The following is a 21,698-nucleotide window of genomic DNA, read 5'->3' as shown; positions in this document are numbered from 1 at the left end:
TTGTGTTATTTGATTTGCTATTGTGTTTTTGATTTGCTGTTGTGTTTTTGAATTTGTGTGTGTTATTCGATTTGCTGTTGTGTTATTCGATTTTGTTGTGTGTTATTTGATTTGCTATTGTGTTATCGATTTGCTGTTGTGGTATTTGATTTGCTATTGTGTTTTTGAATTTGCTGTTGTGTTTTTGAATTTGCTGTTGTGTTATTTGATTTGCTATTGTGTTTTTGAATTTGCTGTTGTGTTTTTGAATTTGCTGTTGTGTTATTCGATTTGCTGTTGTGTTATTCGATTTGCTGTTGTGTTATTTGATTTGCTGTTGTGTTATTCGATTTGCTGTTGTGTTATTTGATTTGCTATTGTGTTTTTGAATTTGCTGTTGTGTTTTTGAATTTGCTGTTATGTTATTTGATTTGCTATTGCGTTTTTGAATTTGCTGTTGTGTTATTTGATTTGCTGTTGTGTTATTCGATTTGCTGTTGTGTTATTCGATTTGCTATTGTGTTTTCGAATTTGCTGTTGTGTTTTGCACTTCAGGGCCACCGTAAGCTGTAGGTTGTTGGCAGCTTTCGTCAGCTCAAAGGTCTCCTCTCTGTCGCTGCCACTTTCATGATGGAGAGATGAGACCATGAGGTCAACACCAAGGCAACCACACAGTTGAAGCCTGCCCAACTTTTTTTTAACCGTCTTCCCTTTAATCTGACTAAAAGTCAAAATATTAGCTTTGTGTTTTTTTTTTCTCCTCAGTGCACCGCTTCACCTGGCTGCTGAGGGTCAGGGTATGCTTTTCCCACTGACCTCAACTGACCTGACACATTGTTTTTAGAGAAAAGAGACAGTTTTGCTGATGGAATGTGAGAACAGGATAGCAGACTTGGCAAGCAAGACAAGGAATCATGAGCGCTACCTGCCGCTCACCTACTTATCAACCCCGAGAGGTTTCTGTCTAGCCAGGTGCCACTTTGCGAGCACGGTTTGTGTGTTTACACCTTTGGTGAATCCACATCTCTGCATTTCTGTGTGGAAAAAGAAGAGGACAGGGTGAAGTTTAATTTCTAACTCTGCTGGGCTGAGAATTCCCCAGAAAGGAAACTTAATCTAGAGGCCTTCTCAGACTGGACAAATAGACAGTAAATTAGTTTCGCATGACGGTTTATTAAAAAAAAGCCTTGTGTATACAGTGGATTATTGATGCATCGAGCAAAGGGATGGATAAGGTTCCAGTGTGCTCGGTAGTGAGGGACAGAGCCCAGGTCTTCAGGGTCAGAGGGAATATGGAGTGTCACCTCCAGAGCCACAGTGCAGTCACGCACAGGGGAGGCCCGAGACAGCTAAGCAATGCAGCACGCCACACGAATAAAAGCAAAAATGACGTTGTGCAAGATCTTTCATGTTGGAAATAAACAAATATATCAAAAGATTTATAGATGTTCCACTGCCGCTCTTTTGTTTCTTTCATCGAGTCGCACAATGAGTTGGAAAAAAAAAGTTTTGTGCCATTAGAAGAGAACAGCTGGAAGTGCACAATTCATTATCAGCAGAAATGAAGTCAGCAAATCTTGTTTGTGGTCAGTTTGGCCTGTGGCAGGACGAGGCCTCAGGCGACACCTTTGTAAATGCTCTGCCTTTGTATGCACTTGAGGTGGATTCATATGGTTGCTTATTACCCTCCTGCACCCCCATCCCTCCATTCCCCTCACCTGCCCCCATTCTCTCCTCTTTCCATCTTCCACTTTTCCTGTCCCTCCTCCTCCTCCCCCTCCTCATCACCCCACCACCTCCTGCCTCTCTCTCCCTGCATTCCTCCCGTCACGGGGCTGACAGACACTCCTCATCAGCAGGTACTCTGGCCCAGGTGGATCAGGTTTCTCACTTGCCAGGAGATTATGCTGCATGTGCATTTTTATGGCTTAGTGCTGCACAGTTGGAGGTTTTCGGTGCAACTATGGTGTGCTGCCATGTCAGATAACCATTAAGACAGACGCTGTCTTAATGGCCTCTGACAGCTTAAGACAAACTCCTTTCATTATATCCAAACACTTTTTTTTGTGCCTTGTGTTTTCCTTTTACTTGATTTGCATTTGCACTCAAACCACAACCTTTGGTTATTTTACCCACTAATTATGAATGTGAGAAAATTTGAAATCTTCTTAGATAAAAATCTAAGAATCTAAAAGTTTTCAGTCAGAAATGGGGAAAACAATTGCTCCACCTAAAATAACATATAAGCATAAATGAACCAGTAATAATAATTCAATAATATAAGATAGATAATAATTTAAACCATGTCTTTAAAAATTGCTACCTACGTAAGTAAAGCATTTCCTTCACCTCTGATCATATCGCATAAAAAGACAATGCATAAATAATAAATACTGTCTAAAAGATTAATGCTCTTTCAGAAGTACTGTCGGTTACGTAGTAAGCAATTACTTCTTAGATAACAATGTGTTTGTTCCTACTGTCTCGGTTTGATTATGATTTACAGCTACTTGTCCATCAAGCAGGTCATGATTTGATCCAAGGCAACCTCAGGACAAACGGTAATCTGTGTAGTATTTGTTCTGTCTTGAAGTGATCTTATTAATTTTGTTTTGTGCGTCTGTCTCCCGGCAGATGTGGATGAGTGCTCGGAAGGCAACGGCGGATGCCAACAGATTTGTGTCAACATGATGGGCAGCTACGAGTGCCGCTGCAGAGAAGGATTCCTCCTGAGTGACAACCAGCATACCTGTATCCAAAGGCCTAAAGGTTAATCATGCGCGCACACACACACACACACACACACACACACACACACACACACACACACACACACACACAGACCAATGATTTATGGTAAATAGCAGGACACATGTTGTTCAGTAATGGTGAATTTGACTTTACCGCATGCGGTGAAAGCTCATTAAGAAGAATCTTTGTGTGGCGTACAAACGTTTTTTAAATAATATGATGAAACGTGCAGATTTAAACTGAGGATTGGACTGGCCCTAACAGGCCTAAATGAAAGGTGAGCAATATAGTGTCTCCAGTCTGAAGAGGGGAAAAAAAAGAAATCTCTTTTTGTTTTTCCTCACACCCTTTCAAATTGAACCAGTCTAGTGCTTGGCAGCATTTTAAGGTATCGTGGTATGAGAGTAGCCTGCGGGGGACTGTGAGCAGTGAAAACAATTAAAGGTGTAGCCTGGGGCAGACACACCTCTTGTTTATAGAGCATTCCTGAGGGATGGAGACGTGACAGGAGAAGGTACAGAGCCAAGCTGCTCTGAGGCTTACTCGTCAGATACAGCAGCACTGTGGACATGCATACATTTATAACGTCATAGCTGTATTTAAAGCAAAGTAATCTGTCAGGAAAACATCTCTGCTATGCATATTATCTTGTAGCAGTTTTCTTCAGTCTTCAGTCACACAATACGATATATATTTTATGTCAGGAAAAAAGATCAGTTCCTCATTTTTGCCAGATTTTATGGCTGAAAGTTGCAGCTTTGAAATAAAGAATTGTACTATAGTTGTGGGAAGATGAGCAATTTTACAGGATTTTTCATGAAACCTACTGAACTAGAGAGTGCATTGGGTTTAGTCTGTTTCATTTTGACTGTTCTATTTGAGCCTTTCCACTCGTAGTGCCAGAGATATTTTTATGGAAGTACAAAGACAAAAATATGCTTTACTTCACAGGATTGTTATGCTGATGAATCTTAGGCCAACCTACAATCCTGACATTTTAATTATTTTAAACAATGTTGATGCTACAGAATATATCAGACATCAAGGTGGGTGTTTCCCATGGCAACAATTGACTGACAGCAGAGAGCTGCCGTTGCTAGGAGACTGACTGGAGCATGTCAAAATCCTACAAATGATGATCCAAAACATTATTTCCCCTCACAGCAGTAGCCAACTGTTCCTGATTTAAGCATGCTAGGCTATCTATGTGCCACTCAGAGACTGTAATTAAACATGAACATTGTGACGTCACCCATGGGTGTCTGTAATCCTGTTGGGAAGCTCAGAGTGTGGTCGCTCTGGCCATCGCCAACTTGACAGTCCTGCATGTTTAATGGGCAAAGACGTGGAGCGTGGGTGTAGCTGAAGGAGGCTGAATGAAGCCTGGGTGCTCAAACAAGCCACTTGTAACTGCACACACCTGTCGATCTATCATATTGACTTGAACTAATGTAGGGAATATTGAAATCACAGACGGGACAAAACACCAGCACAACATCAGCTCTTAGTGGTTAACTACCTGCAGGGCCATTGGAACTGAAGCGATATGACGAGCTATTTTTAGTGCCGGCACACACAGAAGTTCAAGCTATCAAATTACAGAACTAATATTGAAAAAAATCACTTAACCAGGGGAACACAGAATAATAAATAAAACAAGTCAAAGAAAACACTGGTTTCCTTTTTTTTTTCATTTTAGTTTGACTATAAAAGCAGACACATTCTTCTGCTGGAGATTTGGGTCATTGAGATTTTGACAGCAGAAAATAAATATCCTTGATTTTGTTCCATGCACTCTTCTGTGTTGTGCTTTTGTTTGGTAGATTTATCCGTAGCTCAGAAAGGCAACATTAGGGAAAATGAACAGCTGTTATCACTATCGGCAAACACATTTATTCAAGGAGTAATTATCCAGCTGTCTTCAGATTTCTTAGCTCTGCCAGTTTAGGGTTGGAACTGTGTTGTAGATCTTTTGGTTCCTGGGGTTTGCAGCAGAAAGCCCTGACAGCATGTACAACAGGATCCAAGTGTCTCTTCATCTTAGCCCTCCTCGTCGCGCCTGTCTTTTGTAAGATAACTGCTCGTGCTGGGGAGTCACCAGACTGTGGACTGTGTCCCCTGGATGGTGAATCGAGGTTCTTGGAACTCTGGTTTATGAGATCAGTCTGGCCTAGTGAACTGTCAATGTCATGTGTTTCAAAGCACTACGACTATATGGTGTCAGGAGCAGACTGTGAGCGCTGGTCCAGTCCCATCAAGCTTCACCCGTCCCTCTTGCACTTCCTCACTCCTCTGTCTTTCTTAATATATGCCCTCAGTTCCTGTTAATCTTCCATTTTCATATTAATTGTGTCTTTATTGCTTCCAGATGAGACCCATTTGGATCATGAGATTAAAGCTGCTATAAATCTACAAACTTCCTTCACTCATCAGATAGCCACCCTGTCATTGTTTCATTATATTTGAAAGACTAACAGACAGAACAACTGCTCATCTGCTTATTATTACTGCTCTTATTACAACAGTGTGTGTCTGAGGGAAAATGGAAGTAGTGAGGAAGTGGCTCGTCGAGTTATTGGACAATAACCCTGCAGAATCGTTGCAAATATCACTTTCCTCGCTAACTGAAAAATTATGCATACACAGCTCAGGGAAGACAAAAAAAAACGTTCAGAAAATTAAAACTGATCTAATCTTCAAGCCAAGTCGGTTTAAATGCAAACCCTGCATCCATTCTGCCAATGCTGCTCTTAAAGAGCAAAGCCTGGGGTGCAGTTTGCTCATGAGCTTTATTGTTCTCATTAAAAAGACATCAGCTTTCCATTTCTTGCGTTAATGGGTCAGGTGTTCCCTGGGCAACTTCTGCGAGTCTTTCCAGGGACAGTGGAGATCTGGTCACTGCAGCCTATGCTGCTAACAGTCTGTTTCCCCTGCTGATAGGAAGCCCTTGTTAGCAGTGAGCCTGTGCCAATTAGGCAGCAGGGGTCTGCCAGCCTCTCAGCTAATGACAAGGCTGCTGCTGGCCTGTCTCTTATTAGACCTGCCCCTGCCCCCCTGTACAGGAATAACTCCGGCCAAATGAAGGCTTCATCGTCTAGCTGGACAAAATGTAACAGTTCATTTATTCTCCCCAAACATTTCTCCCAGTCAAGAAATAAAGCCTTTGAAAGGCCAGCCAAGGTGCTTAGTGGTTGATAGGAATGCCATTTAGGTCAAGGAGGGTTCCACTGCTTTGCGTTTGATTTATTGTCTCTTTTATATAGGAGGATAACAGGGGCGTACTATATGTGCGAGAGACGGGATCCAGCACATTGCAATTCTGGAATTTCAGGCTCAGTCAACTCACACATCCATAATTTTAGTCCTGTACATTTCTGAATATCCGGTAAGGCAATTACCTTAAGTGTGCACTGATGGGCTGTTATGTAAGTCACATATTGTAACTTTTGTATTCACTCCTTCTGTCTTCATCTCACAATACACAAATTTAAGATTACACAATCTGAAAGTCGAATCATCAGCTCTGCAGGATTCGCCTTTGAGGCAGCACAGGCAAACATGTTGAACTAGCGCAAGCGAAAAGAGAGATGTAACTTTTAACAAGAAGTCAAGTCCTCTGGATCAAACTTCCTGTCACTCTGCCAATCAATATGGCATAAGCGTGGCTGGCAATGTGTGGAAAAGATGTGGGATAGCAGCGAGGAGTCTGAAAGTTCACACCAACACCAGCCTGACGATTACATTACAGTATCTGAAGCTCGTTGCAGAGAAAACTTTGATTACATGAGTCCCGAGGCTTTTCCTCTCACCTTTCACTGCTGGAAGAAAACTAATTAAGTTAATAGGACACTGCACTTGAATCTCCAACGTGCACAAATACATACAGATGACCAGCAAGCAGGGTTTGCAGTCAAGAAGGAAGTCTGCAAAACAGATCCTGTATCCTGTAGAGATTTAAGAAAAACATCAAGTTGATCAATGCGGGCAACTAAAACATAGTATGTTCCATTTGATCCAGAAATAATGGTTGTCAAAGCAATGTGTGGTTATTTTATCACATTAGACATAATAATAATTGCCTTGTTGTGTTTTCATCAGTCACCTGACCGTGGATACTAGCATCGCTTTGGCTGACAGTAGGCCTTGTCTTTCCAGGAAATGTTTACTTTGTCAATGAGAACCTCTTCCTGTGTTTACAGCTTTCATTAGCTTCCCAAAGGGGTTGTTACCCCTTGTGCAGCCAATCTCTTCTCTCTTTCTCTTTCTCTCTACCCTCCCTCTCTTTCAAATTTGAATATGAACACAATTGACATTATGGACATCATACAATCATACACGCACACATGCACGAGCACACAAGTCAGTAATTTTCATTTTAATTCGCTGGAGGCACATTCAGACACGTCTCTGTTATGACATTTAGATGAAGAGCGTGGCATGTTGACTTCAGGATATGTGTTTTCTGTTCAGGCCAGACCTGCAGCAGTGAAAAGAATTTTCCAAAAAATGTGATCAAATCTATAATTGATGGTTGCATTATATTTTCAGTTAGTTTTGCTCACCAGCCGTGACATTCCTTTTACATGAAATCAGACGCAGTTGTCACTGCACTCTGTTTTATTCTTGTTTTTTTTCTTATTGTAAATGGATAAAATAACCTACTTTCTTGCAGTGTCATATCCATTTAGTTGTGCATTTTAATTTCATGAAGTAATGCACTGCCAGGGCCAGTTTCCACCATTCCAATGATGCAATGTTTAAAACTGAAAAAGTCAAATATATGACTATTTGTATTTGCGGACACATATTTTATGGCTTTTTATGTATGTTCGTGTCATGTGCTGTGTGATTGACCCACCGTGCAGAAGCTGACATGGTTCTTACATGTTCCCGCAGTTGGTTCTCAGCAGGCCTGCCTGCCTGCCTGCCTGCCTGTGCATTGGCCACAGAACTGTTTTTACAAGTGCAGAAGTCACTGCTCCATTGCTCTGCAGCCCAACCATATAACCAGGCTCTTTTCCTATTCTAGGGAAGTGGAGCGAAGGGAACGCCTCATGCTCCCATTGCTACCTATTAAGCCTCTTCTGTTAGTCCAGCGGCAGAGATGAAGACATACGGGAGACTCTCCTGTCCCTCCTGTCTTTCTCTGTCCCCCCCTTGTCTGTTCTCCTCTGTCTCCTTCCTATATTATCGTCCCTCATCTTCCCTCTTTGTCCAGACATAACCAAGCCCCGTGCCCCCACCCTCCCCTTCACCCCCACTCTTGAACAAATATACATCAGTGGCTTGGGCTTTAGCAAATGTTGGCTGCCTTGCCACTGAATTCTCCATACCTCATTTGAGACGGGCATCCCTTTTGCTCATGGGTCTGTTGAAGGCAATCTCTAAGCTGGCCAGCCTAGCATGCTGCTGTGGACTGCCTGGGTGCCAGTGGGGTTTTTCCACTAACACTTGGCTGTCATGGCTTAAACCAGACGGCCAGACTGAGCTCTGCAGAGACAGATGTCTTCTTCAGCTGCCTCTCCCTTTGATTTTTGGAAAGAATGCGGCTCTGTAATAATATACTGTATCTCGCATCTTTTGTATCTCTTTATTAATGAAAGCTCTGCTGTGCTCTGCTGCAGTGTTGTCTGTTTTGTTGAGAGGATGCCTGGCTCCTTTGGGACACTCCAAGTGAGGTGACCTTGATAAAATGAGAGGAGGAGTGAAGGGGAGAGTGGCACGTCCCCAGCAGGTGCTGCACAACTGTCTGTGACACAGATGGGCAGATGCACACAAATGCACGTGCAACCTGCATACATTATGCAAATACACCTATACCACATACGTTAATGCAGGTATGCATATCTGTGCAGTAGAAAGTGATTCTCATGAGCCTTTATAAGCATGTTTAATGTACTCTATTTTGAAGTACTCACTTAATATATATTTCAATTGTACTTCAATTTTAGATTAGAAAAATTATGTTTGTTTTGGAGCGTATGATAACTGTACATGCTGTATAATCTCAGGAGCATGATATACTAATAAATGTTATACATTAAGTGCTTTGGTAGTGACATTTATCCCGTCCAGACTGCTCCCTGCTCTCTTTTCCATTCACTGGTTATTTATGCTTTCAGTGCTCTCTTAAAAAAAAAAAAAAAGTGAAACGAGCAGCCTCAACAAGGCTGTGGGGAGCTGGAGAAAATCAGAGCTCCCACAACAGACCAAACAGTAGCTTTTGGATGGATTCTCTCTGCACTCCATGAACAAAGTCGGCGGGGAAGAGTTACTTCCTTGACCCGGCTGGCTGTCCCGTTGCTCCGTCTGACCATCTGTGTTGCAGCTCAGCCCAACCCAATCCGGTTTAGCTCCTTTTTCCCATTCTCCTTTTCATGCGCTGACATTTTTATCCCCTATTAAAACTTTTAAGGGCCCATTATCTAAGAGGAAGGAATGTTGTTTTAATAGTGTGGTGGCTCCATGCTTAGGCCCCCTTCTTTTCAGTTTGCAACCAACCAACACTGGCTAGCTGCTTAATGTTCTCTAGCCAGCGCCGTGCAAAGAGGGGGACCGCGTCTCCTCTGAGACGTATGACAGCAGCTCAGCACGGACCATGAGCCTTCTTTTCACTGCCCCAAGCACTCAGGGCAGACTATAAACCCTTGGCATGCCTTCCACCACTTCAGCCCCATTGTTTCAGTCTCTCCACTACATGGTTCTCAGGTTTAAGAGAGGTTGCAGCGCTGTGCTGAAGAACTTGTGGCCTCCTTGCATTTTTTGTTTGAGGATCACAGGAGTCGGCATCTTAGCTAGAGCACCTATGTTAACTTTCTTCTTTTGCACAGTTCCTCTTGTCATGGTAAAACTTATACGCTACTGCTTAAAGTAAACTGTTGTTTGTTTTCTTGGTAGGTAGGTTTAGAAGGACAGTCTTAGAGAACCTGAAGCTCCTGCAAAACACAAGGTCCAGTAGAAGTGGTTTTAAAAAGTATGTTTTCAGTAGATTTTTGTCAAATTGTAAGAGCTGGACTAGTTCTTAGAGTTCTGAGAAACAACTTGTTCATTTGTAGCTCACAAACTCTAGAGTTTAAATTGCCAGCCACTGGCTTATATAGCGATTTGAGTTCCAATCAATCTCTCCATGCAGCTATCCATTCAAACTGGCTTGCCCACAGGAGTTGCTATCATCAGTAAATCGTTATGTACCTTAGCTTTTTTTTTCTTCATGTTCTGGCCTGCTGGTTTTCAGACAAGCAGCCGTGTGATGTGACCCGCAGTTAATGACGTGTCCTCGAGGCACTGCAGCTGATCTCACATATTAAGTTGAAGTAGCACCAATTCAATGACAGACACACAAATTGATTCTGCTTCAAGAGATTGAAAGATAATTTACTGTGTTCACTCTATCCACCGAGGATCATGCTGTTGTTTCTTTAAGTAAGCACAGGAAAAGCAAGCGCTGTAGCTTTAGCATGCTCAACAAGATCTTAGTGGGTCACAAGCATATTGAGTACTACTAAAACAAGTCTTGTCTACTAGTGCATCTGCGCTCGTGCCATTTCCTTAAAAAGCCTTTGAAGCTTTCATGCACAAGTCAGGATTCAGCAGCATTTGACAGTTGGTGAAGCAGCTGATGAAGCAGATCAACTGAGTTAAACTCTTCATAAATAATGACTAAAGCACTAAAGTAGCACTTTGATTGTTGCTTATTTAGTCACGAATATTTAATGTTACAGAGGAGCTTTAAAGACAAGTTTTCAGTGGCTTAAATTATTATTTTAATAATTTTTGGCTACAACTGCATCACATTGCTCTTGACATGCAATTAAATGCTCTAAAAGGGCAATTATGGTTCATACAATCATATGGTATTTGGATATTTTGATCTATTGAAGCAATAGATATGACGCTGCTCCGGGTTATGGTTAACTTAGCTTAGCATAAGGGCTGGGAACAGGCGAAACAACATTTACCTACAAGAACCTCTAAAGCTTACTAAACAGAAGTGAAAACAATATTGTGGTTTTATATGGATTAAATAAGATCTTTATGCTAAGATAAGTTCGCCAGCTGCTGGCTGTAGTATTATACTTATACTTACTTAGTGGTATCGATCTTTTTTTTAATCTAACTCTCTGCGAGAAAGCAACTAGGCGTAGTTCCCAAAATGTTGAACTGTTCCTTTAACATACATTTTATTATCTCCAGGACAAGAAATTGATATATTGGCTTCTGACAACAACATCACCTCTTAGTTCTCGGTACAAAGGTTATGACATGTCCTGGGAGGATAAAGCTGTGGCTCCAGTGCAGAAGGAACACTCCCACTTGTTTTCTTGGTTAATTGCAGTGCTCCAGTTGTGCAGCAGTTGTGCAGTCCGTGTTGAGCTGCGTAAAAACTCATATCCACTCTTGTCAGTCCCTCGGTAGCTATTTGAAAAGACTCTTATTTCCAAGACTTTGGAGTCTATTTCCTGTCCAGGTCTCTGCCTATAAAGCGGTCTGTGATAGTTTTTATGAGTTTCTTCATATAGAGTTATGTTTTATGGGTCAGCAGATTGTTTTAGTGCATCATGGCACATGATATAGCATTTTCTAAATTCTTATTTCACTCCTCCACTTTCCCATCCACCTCCTTTATGAAATGATGTTTGTTCTTTTGGCTTCCCTTCGTTTAGTAATGATAAAAACTGTAGGCCTTTGGCAACCAGTTATGGGGTAGATGATAGCTGGGCCTGGCCTGCAGAAAAGGCCCATTGTGTCAAGGCCCAGGTTCTGGCCCCAGCCCGACATGTTATTGATGGATGGGTCTGTAGTATTCGGGTAGAGGGGCTGCATAAAAATAAAGGGAGAGTGAAGTGAGTTTTGGGATGCATAATACAACCTTAGTAAGTAATCTTTAGTCCATCGGGGTTACTTAGTTGGAAATTCAATCCTCTGTTAAGTTCATAGATGTCTGTTTCTTGCTCTGACCTCAGATAAACACAAAGCCAAGAAAAGGGACCACTGAATTTCACTCTCTACTTAAATCTCTACGTGACTCGCAGTGAAATTTGCAGCACTTTACAGCAGCTGCTCTGTTGATGCTTATTCATGGTCACTTCATTTAGTCCCGGTGTGCCTTTTTCTTTTTGCCCTCAGAGCTGAAGTGCTGGTCAAATGTTTGCTCGGTGCTGAGTCTTTGGGAGGGCTGTCGCTCCAGTTAGCGTCCGATAGCTCACCCTGTCTGCGAGAACGACAAGCGCTCACGCAGGAAAATCTGAGAGGATTGTACAACCTTGTCGACAGACTTAAAGTGCTGGAAAGTATTTAACCAGGAGGTCAGAATTGTCTGTCACAGTTGCATCGTCAGCTACTTGAAGTAAAGAAAGACTCAAAATAGATTTTTGCCACGAGTGGAAATACATAAAAGGACAGATTGAGTTCTTGGCAAAATGTGTGGAAAACAAGAGAGTATAGTTAAAGGGGGTTATAGTTGCAGGAGTTAAAGTACATGAATAAGTAATTAAGGATAGAATTATGTAAAAAACCTGTTTCTGTCATGCTGAGATCGTTTTTTCCTTGTTGCCCTCGAGGCAGGAACATAGAAACTGTATGACAGCACACGGTTGTCGAGACTGACACACTACATTTGGACTTTAGAGGAAGAGTGCACAAGGTTGTATGAGCTTTACTAGGTGTTGACACTTCCACACACATATGCAAATGCTTAGATTTATAGCAAAATAAAGTTGGCTAATTAAGAAAGTTAGACCTCCAAACACCCCTCAGTGCGACAGCAGACTTAATGAGACATTAATGGAGATGTCTTCTTGCTCACTGCCTCCCTCTTCGCCAGAAGAGAAGGAAAAGGGAGACAGAGAAAGAGAGAGATCTGTTTGGTTTTTAATGAGCCAGAGAGCTGGGGTTTGTCACTGCATCTGTAGTGGTGGCAGGGTTTCACAACGAATAAGTCAAATATCAGTCTTCTCCTGCAAGTGCAGTGGTGTTATTACAGTGCAGAGTAAAGCAGAGGGAGCACTGTGTTCAATTGTGTAATAATTCATGGCACGAGGGTCTGAAGTCAGTGGAAAAGCATGCGAGGTGTGCGTTGTACCTCGTCATCAAGAATTTATACATACACACAGAAATGATGCATCTATGTGTGCCGTGTTTAGTAAAGTTTTAAATTATTAAATGCCCTTTTTAAAAAAAAATAATATCTTACTTTAGTTTTTTTAGAGGCTTGTCACATTCTCACTGAAGTGCTTCAAGCTTGATGACGCATGAAAATGTGCCCTTATTTAAGTCCGTTCCCTTTTAAACTCAGCCTCTGCAGTGAGAACTTAAGCAAGGAGTTAATTTTTTTTTTTTTTTTCAGGCGTGTCGCTCCTTTCTTTTCTTTATGGGGGATTACCTCAATTAAAATTACAGGTCTACGGGATCAGCTCCTGCTGGGAGTTTTATCCTTTCTGTTGGCAGCCTCCTTTTTATAGTTTGAGCAGAGCAAGCATGTTCCAACAAGTGCTCGACTCTTTGTAAAGGGGTACTGGGCATGTCAGTCACCAGCAGTAGGCATATATGTGACTGAGGGTCAGAATGCGTGTCAGGTATTTCAACATTTTTTTTTTAACTTTTAAAAACTGTGTGTGTGTGTGTGTAATCTGTGTGGCAGTTCAGAGATAAACTCTCTCTCTCTCTCTCTCTCTCTCCTGGTCTCGCTGTTTCCTTCACAGTGCAACCAGACGGCCCAAAGGAGGGACCCACCTGCATGGACAAGAACCACGGCTGTACGCACATCTGTAGGGAAACACAGAAGGGTGGCATCTCCTGCGAGTGTCGACCTGGATTCCAGCTCACCCGTAACATGAAGGACTGCAAATGTAAGTCGTGTCAACCTTAAGCCACTCCTCCACCGCCCCCAACCCCACCTCACCTCTGTGAAAAGCACACACACACACACCACAAGGATTTATAGGCTCCTCATGAAAAGGTGATCGGGGTTGGAAACCTGCCGATGATTGATAATTGCGCTCATTCCACAAACGCCTTGCTGCAGATTTGAAGCAGCCTACTGACATTTGCATTGCATTACCAAGCCATGACTAATCTTCTGAGTTGTCCTCATAAAGAAAAACATGTTTATCAAATAAGGAGAGAGCATTTATACAACCAGGGCAAGTGTGGAGGTTACTCGAAGGGGACTGCTCTGATGGACAGCGCACACTTCCTGTTGCTCTGCAACGGAGATCATCCTGTCAGAGCTGGGGCCAGGGCTGATGGGGGATTTGTCTGTGTTTGGATAAGGATTGGAGAAGTGTTATTCTATAGTTTTTCTGTGACAGCCCAGGAAAAGGGCAAAAGGCGCGGGGATGGTAGGGTGCAGACAGGATGGCGGTGGAAACCTCGGCTCGCTCTCGCCCTTTTTCACTCTGTCATCACAGGTGTGTTAAAAGTGCCATGGTTAATGCTCCCCTCGTCCGCCAGTGCATAAATATATTTGCACTTAAAGACACTCACATATCTATACCAGAAATCTTCCCATCATATATGTGAGTCTTGTGCTGTTTATGTAGTAAATGTCTATAAAAAAATGAAATCACTTTTTTGTCCATTTTTATCTAGATTGACTTACAGTGAGCATTCAAGGCCACCTCATCAGCTGTTTAAAAATGTGACCTCTCAGGTCCTTTAAAAATCCAATTAAATTCTTTACTCAAAAGTTAAAAGCATTTAGTAATGAATGAATAAAGTCATGAGAGTAAATGATATAATTAAGGAGTCGCCAGTTAAAGTGGTGAATATGTGAACGCCCTTCTTTACGATACGGTACTAGAGAAGGACTGAAAGAGTGTGTATCCTCCTCTCGACTGTCAACTTTCAAATAAAAGCTCTGAATTCCCCCCGAAAAGTCCTTAGAAAAATGAATGTGTATTATCCTGTGTTAACTATGTGCTCTTTGATAGTGACGTGTAACTATGGCAATGGGGGTTGCCAGCACATCTGCGAGGAGACGGACCACGGCCCCAAGTGTTCGTGCCACATGAAGTTTGTCCTGCACAGCGATGGAAAGACTTGTGTAGGTGAGTCAACTTACCCCGATACAACTACCAAGGGCAGGAAATAATGGCTTTTGAATGAGAAAATGTAAAACCACAAATGATTAACTCCAGCATCCAATTTCCAACAGCAAATTGAATTAACACTTCCTCTTCATCTGTGACATACAAGGACAAAAGGCTACCGCCCACTGTGCTTTTTCTTCTTCTTCTGCTGCTGCTGCTGCTGCTGCTGCTCCAGTAACCTCTCTGTCAATCTGCTTTTGGCTTCTCCTCTTCCTCCTCCTCTTCTTCACTGGACACTGCGCAATTGCTTTCCCTGTTCCTCTCTGTCTCTCAGCCATGCAGTCAGACGCGCACCTTCTATTAGCCCTTGGGTCAATTCCTCCGCTGCTTCCCACTGGGGATTAACTTGCACACCTGACATAACCTTCCACTGGCATTTATCAGTGTTTGCCTCAGTTGACTTAAGTTGAGTAAAAATCATTGAGGCACTCAAGCATATTGAACCGTCCTGAAGGGCAGTTTTGCCATCAGAAGCAACCTGCAGGTCAGCTAGAGCCAAAGCACAGGTCTCGATGGACACGTGCGTTTTTTTGCGTTTAGCCATGCAGAATGGCATTTTACATTGATACTCATGGAACATTACCAATAAGGTTGGTCAGGCATAAATTTGAGATTGACCGTTACTGCAGACGGGCCTTTATTTTATTCGCTTATTTAACCAAAGTGTCATTAATGGTTTCTGTATACAGTACAAACCCATTTAAATCAATCCTGTGTGTACTCTGCAGTGTTAGCAATTTGTAATGGAGGCTTCAGTGAGTTGAATAGGACATATTTTTATTGTCAGGAAGAGAAACATAGTAATAGAATTAAAGGCTAGTCCTGCAGAGCAGGCTGGTGAGGTGGTTGCTTGGTTTCAGTGGCTATTAAGTTTGAGAGCTTGGTTTGGGTAGTGGCTGATTAGCTCAGTGTTTCTGGATTCCCTTTATTACCACAGCCCTGATGAGAGCCAGACCTATGTCAAGGTCTGGTCAGCCAACCTGTCATTATTCCTGTACCCTGCTAGGCCAGGGGGATGCCACAAACTTGACCGCAACCAAATTATATGTCTTAGCCTGTCTTGTTCCCAAGGCAGTGCAAATGCACATTTGGTGTGCCAGATTAGGAAGCAGTCAGCCAGTTAAAATCTTTGATTTCCCCCTCAGTGTCTGGGGTTACTGAGGTGGAGGGGAGGGCTGCTCTGCGGTCGACACGGGGGCGCTCCATCTCCCAGACACTCTATTAGTTAATAAAACCTCAATAAAACAAACAATCTGCCAAATGAACCACTGACGGGAGAGTGAGTGACAAGAACGTTGGAAGACCTTCAGTAAGGCACCACTACTGCACTAGAGCTGAACTGTGTAGAGTTTCAACCATAAGAAAATACTGAAAGCCAACGCATGATGAAACTTTTGTTGTTTTTTATGCAACACTTGAATGTGTACACTGATTTCACAATGGTGCGCTTGGTTTAATTCAGTAATGTTATCCCTTTGGCAAAAAAAAAAAAAACAGCCTTTTGATAAATATTACAAGATGCTATAGTTACTTCTGATAAAAAGAAATTTCCTTTTTCATTAATTTCAAGGCTTTAAAGATTTCTCTTGGAACCGAGTAGTCCTATTCTGATCCTGAATCAAGTTTAAAATTTCACAAATAAGATAAAAACGGCTTGCTGGGGTTTTTACACACTGTCTGCATGGCATGTAGTGATAATTACTTCTCAGCCACTACATTCGGAAATAGTTAATGATGTGTATATATATAGTGTAGAGGGTATCTACAGCAACCACACAAAGTAAAAAAATACAGTCCTTGTTAGCCTCACTATTGATTTGGGAACATTTATGATTCATTCAGTCTCTGCATACTTTATCCAGAAGGAGCGTGGCACATGATTACAGAACAGCTTTTTGCCTCGTCAAGTGGCTTTGTCGTTATTATGGTAGCCTCTTTCAGTATGCTGTAGCTACACTGTCCAATCCATCTTGTGGGGTGTGTTTTCATATGCATTCCGCCACATTTTCATTCATTTCGCGGTGTCTCTCCTCACCCAGGCTCGGCCATGCATTTGGTAATAATACGCCACATGCTGCTCTGTTTGGAGGTGTTGGTTGCTTATCTTTCCTTGCATTCTATAGGTTGGAATTTTAGTGTCAGCAGGATTTTTATGGATAGCGCACATTTACTGTTTTCTCTCTCTCTTTCCTCTCATTCAAACACGCAAGCACACACACACACACACACACATTTTTTTTCTTTTTCGTCACATTAAGGACTGAAACTAACAAAATCAGTCATATTTGTGCATCAAAATTGTCTTGTGAATCAAGTAAGTTCAGATATCAGGAAGGAGCGACCATCATGTGGAAGCATTCATTCTGTTAGCACAGCAAATCATAAACATTCACAAATAGCAGGCAGATGCAGACATGCTCTGGAGTTCAATCATCTGAAGAGTTGGCCACACTATGCCACACACACAAACACACACACACACAGAAAGAGAGCAAGAGATGCATTTTATAATACAAACAGAAAACTACAAACAACCATACAAACATACAGTACATATCCAGCATGCATGCATCACATGCATGTAAACACATGCAGCCGACATGCATATTCCCATAACATAAACACGCTGTGCTCTCATTTCGGGTGGTCTGTGCATTCACGCTGGTGTATTCAGATGTATCTCACTGTGTCCTGTCCTCAATGTTTTCTGGATGCTGCATGTTGGGACTGGGACATGTTGATCGAACTGTGGCAGTCGATGTAAACTGTGCATGCTTTGTGGTGTTGACCTGTTACTTTCAGAGTTTGAGCATCTGCTTCTTTATCTGGCACCTTCAAAAGAGCTCCGGCTCTGCGGATGTCAGAATAACCAATTCAGAAAGTACATGCTTTAAATACAGAAAAATAGGATGTGATTTTAATGTTTTTTTTCTGAAACATAACTGAAGTAGTGGAGGGATAAACATGGTAGTTCTTCCTGCAATTTTAAAAAGACCCCCAAAGGCCTTTTACCTTTTTTTTCCATTTTATCGATGTGCTTAAAGGCCCAATCCGTCACCCCAGCTGTATCATGGGTGAGTGAGTGTACATGGTCTGCATACTAAATGCGTGCCATGTAGCTTAGTGTAAAGCTAAATACTCAGTGGACTGCAGAAATGGGATTCATTTTTGGCTTGTAGAACGTGCTGAATTACAAGCCAATTGATTACACGTTCTAATTTGACGTAAATCATCGTCAAAAAACAAAAACAGACTAACGCTTTCTGAGATTGTTTTTTAGTGGCACCGCATAAATTGTACAGCTTTGCCACTGACAGTGCACTGACAGCTTAACAACATTAATTCTGAAATTATCTGACCATAAAAGACACCATAAAGCGCAGACATGAATCTGGCTGTCTCTGTCTTTCAGCTTGCAGCACTAACCACCACTCGCTCTGTCTGTCAAGACTTGCAGTACTTGCTCATACTAACTAGCAAAAAGCCTCGTCACCTCACACAGAAGACGACAAAACTGCACTTTTGCAGTTTGTCTGCACTGTGTGGAAATGTTTATTTGCATGACTGCATGTTGTGAGGTAACACTTTTGCCTTGAGATGTCACCCTTTTCAATTTTAGAAGAAGACCTGTCATTATCAGTTTGTTGTCAGGATTTGAAACATTAATCGCTGGTGTTTGCTCAGTTGTTACCAGAGGCTGTCTGTTTTTTTTTGCAACCACATAATGTCATTCTCTCATGTCATTATCACTTAATGCAGGCATCAATAGGCATTAACGATTTGTTTAATTCAGGAGAAATGATCCCCTCCCATCCACCTTATTCCTAGCCCCATGAATTATGGATGCAACTTCCAATTAGTCCTGTCACCGAAGAAGGTGAGAGTTAGCGGTTTGCTACAGGTGTCTTCTTTTTTTGTCGAAAAATAAATAATGTGGGAACCCCGGGGTTATGTGATAATACCTTTTACCTTCTGCTTCTCATTTTAGCTTAGTTGACTGTTCGCAGCAGATCCAACAGCCAAGCTGAGCTAAGTTTGTGTATTGACCCTAAGCTGCAAATGAAAAGAAGAATCCAAAAGAACCAGCTTGTCTGCTACTATTCTGTTTACTGTGGCAGCTTTTAAATACACACGGTTGTGTTCCAACTTATTTATTAAAATGCGCCAAACTTTATTACTATGAAAGTGCGATTGTTCCTAGATTCTCCGTCAGCAGCAGCAGAATAAATAAAATAGCTAGATATGCTACTGTACATTATCAAAGGCCACCTCTTTAGGTTGTCTTCCTTTAGCAGTAGAAGGTAGAGGTATGATCGTATCATCGCGTTTAAGTTGTGACCGGCAGTGTTCCCACACTTTACAAGACACCTGGAAGTCCATAATTCACACAAGGTATCCTGGAGCTACAGGAATAAGGTGGATATTGCAGTATACCGCATCCGATTAGTTCTTGTCACATGCTCATAATTTACATAAACATGCAAATGCTGCGTGGTTCAAGTGTACGGAGAACTAAAGTGGTGTTTTTACAATGTATGCGTGTGTGTAGGTGTGCGTGTGCATGCAGGGGAGAGGAGTGTCCAGTCCCCGGCAGCCCCACAGCTGTTCCCCAATGGTAAATATGTGTTCCTCTGACTCCTCTCTCTGGGGGTCTGTGGGTGTGGGGAGTAGAGGAAGCTAACCTAGCAGAAGCTGATCAGGCCCTTCCCCTCTCCACAGGGGCATCATCCTTCTGACCCTTGACCTCTGACCCACCACCACCACCACCTTCCTCTTCCTTCTGTGAATGCCCTCTCAATAACAACCACTGCCTGTGTCAAACCACACCTTTTCAAAACACAGCTGCGAACAGGGAGTCTCCGAACAGCAGCATGAACATTATATAAAGATTTAGTGTATCTAATATTGTAACTGAAAAGTTCCTCTTGTCTAAATCATCTCAAATCAGTTAGTTTGACAGTGGTGGAACTAACTTTATTTACTTGTACCTTAATATTTCCATTTTCTGTTACTTTGTACTTTGATTTCATTATAATTCAGAGACAAATCATTAATAAATCTCCACTACATTTATCTGACAGCTGTTGTAACCTTTCAGATTAAGATTTGACATTAAAAATATATGATAAAAAAAAAAAAAAAAAAAAATACATTATTAGTGATTAAACATGTGACTCCTCACTTTTTTGGCTTTTGATCCCTTACAATGAAGCAGTGTCTACTCTGAGCCTCTGTCTTTGAGTTCCACCAAAGGGTGATTTACCCTCTAAATTTCTCAGATGGCTTCATTTTAATAACAGTTTGATGCACAAAGAGGTAAAATTATCCAATATATTCAAGAAAAACTGTAAAGTTGAAAGTCTAGACAAAATATGTCCAGATTTGAGTAGCAGATCTCTTTCTGACCATGTGGACGGTCTTGATCCAAAGGTTAGGAACCACAAGTGGTTAAAACTAGCTCCACTTTCATGTCATCTTACTTCACTCTCACTTTAGTAGTTCAATAGGATTTTGAATGCAGAGCTTTTACCTCTAATGGGTGAATATTTTTACTTTTATCCACCAGTACATTTAGTTTAGTGAAAGATCTGAATACTACTTCCACCACTGCTGTTTGGTCGATCTACTGAATGCATGTAGCCTTTGTTAAAAGTCCAAAAGGCTTTTTTTTAAAAAGGCAGACCAAAGTCTTTGGTTTTATTTGTGTTTTGATACGACTGAAGGGAGTGAAATTAAGCTTGCGCTGTTTCAAACACATGGCCATGGTGTTCCTAAACCCCATCATCATGGCCTATTAGCGCCGGAGAGGGATCCAATAATGTGTTCACGATTCAGCGCTGCTTCATACAAAAGATAAAACACAGAATCCCTCTAAACTTGCTTTTTTCATGCACATGTAATTTTGTGTCCTAAAATGGTGAAAATAATCAATTGAAGGGAATATATCCATGTTATTTCGGTCTAGTTCTATTTTAAGTTTTAAAATAAACTGTGCCTGACACGCATTCTGTATAGAAACTTTGCATTTTGATAATATCACCAAGGCTATTAAGACCAATTTTCAGGATGAGCTGTGTTTTAATAGATATCGCAAAGATGCCAGGAAAAATAAACCCATAAATCTGTGATCAAACCTTGATACATCAAAGAGATTTACGATTTAATTATACCATGTAAGAGACTGAGGGGAGGAGGCCTGCTCTCAGAGGAGTAGCCTGTTCAAGGTAAGAAGCGAAACAAAAGTGTTTTAAGTTACTGGTTGTTAATACTGTATGTGCAACGAGTTTCCCACATGTTACAATACAACAGTCTGACCTATTTTAGGATTTTGTGTCCTAGTTTCTGTTTTTTTCCCCTTTCAGAAATAGAAACAGTAGGAGCAAGAGACATATTTTGCATCCTCCTTCATCAGTTTTATTTTTTTCCCGTTTCCCGTCTTACTGTACCTGTGGTTTAGTTTTCACAGCTGCACCTCTAGAGAACATTAACAAACTGTTCTCACTGGTTTTATTATTATTTATTATTTTTGTATTTGTGCACTTTTAAGTTATTGAGAGAGCATTCACCTCAGAGCTTTAGTTAGATTTTTTTTTCTTTTTCTTTTTTTTTTGCCTGATAACAACAACTTTCTGGTGTCACTTTTAGTCCAGCTGCATGTTTGTTGCTTGGTCAAGAAAACGCAGCATTTTTCTGTTTTCCACTAAAAAACCTTTTTATTCCCCGTGATCAACACTGAAAGAAACTCTGCCTTCTCCTTGTGAATTCTGTCCACTCGCCCGTTGATCTATTTTGTTTGCGGTCGTCATAAATGGCTGATGACAAGTTGCATTGACGTTGCTTGTCAACAGTTGTAATGTAAGTCAAGAAGTGCTGCAGTTC

At 41.6% G+C, this 21,698-nt stretch overlaps 1 protein-coding gene across 3 annotated transcripts in view; it reads left to right on the top strand.

Annotated features, from left to right (window-relative positions):
• Positions 1 to 21,698, top strand: part of scube3 (signal peptide, CUB domain, EGF-like 3) — a 68,820-nt gene that overhangs the window by 28,747 nt on the left and 18,375 nt on the right. The window contains exons 4-8 of one of the 3 annotated variants that reach the window (XM_027277283.1): positions 2,614 to 2,748; positions 13,431 to 13,577; positions 14,661 to 14,777; positions 17,864 to 17,893; positions 19,369 to 19,434. In XM_027277283.1, coding sequence (XP_027133084.1) covers positions 2,614 to 2,748; positions 13,431 to 13,577; positions 14,661 to 14,777; positions 17,864 to 17,893; positions 19,369 to 19,434 — 495 coding nt within the window. The remainder of the gene's footprint in view (positions 1 to 2,613; positions 2,749 to 13,430; positions 13,578 to 14,660; positions 14,778 to 17,863; positions 17,894 to 19,368; positions 19,435 to 21,698) is intronic. The other 2 variants (XM_019257973.2, XM_010745545.3) reach the window with 2 other exon arrangements.

Source organism: Larimichthys crocea, unplaced genomic scaffold (genome assembly GCF_000972845.2).
Source record: "Larimichthys crocea isolate SSNF unplaced genomic scaffold, L_crocea_2.0 scaffold97, whole genome shotgun sequence".
Classification (NCBI taxonomy): Eukaryota; Metazoa; Chordata; class Actinopteri; family Sciaenidae; genus Larimichthys; species Larimichthys crocea.
This window is presented reverse-complemented; position numbering and strand designations above follow the sequence as displayed.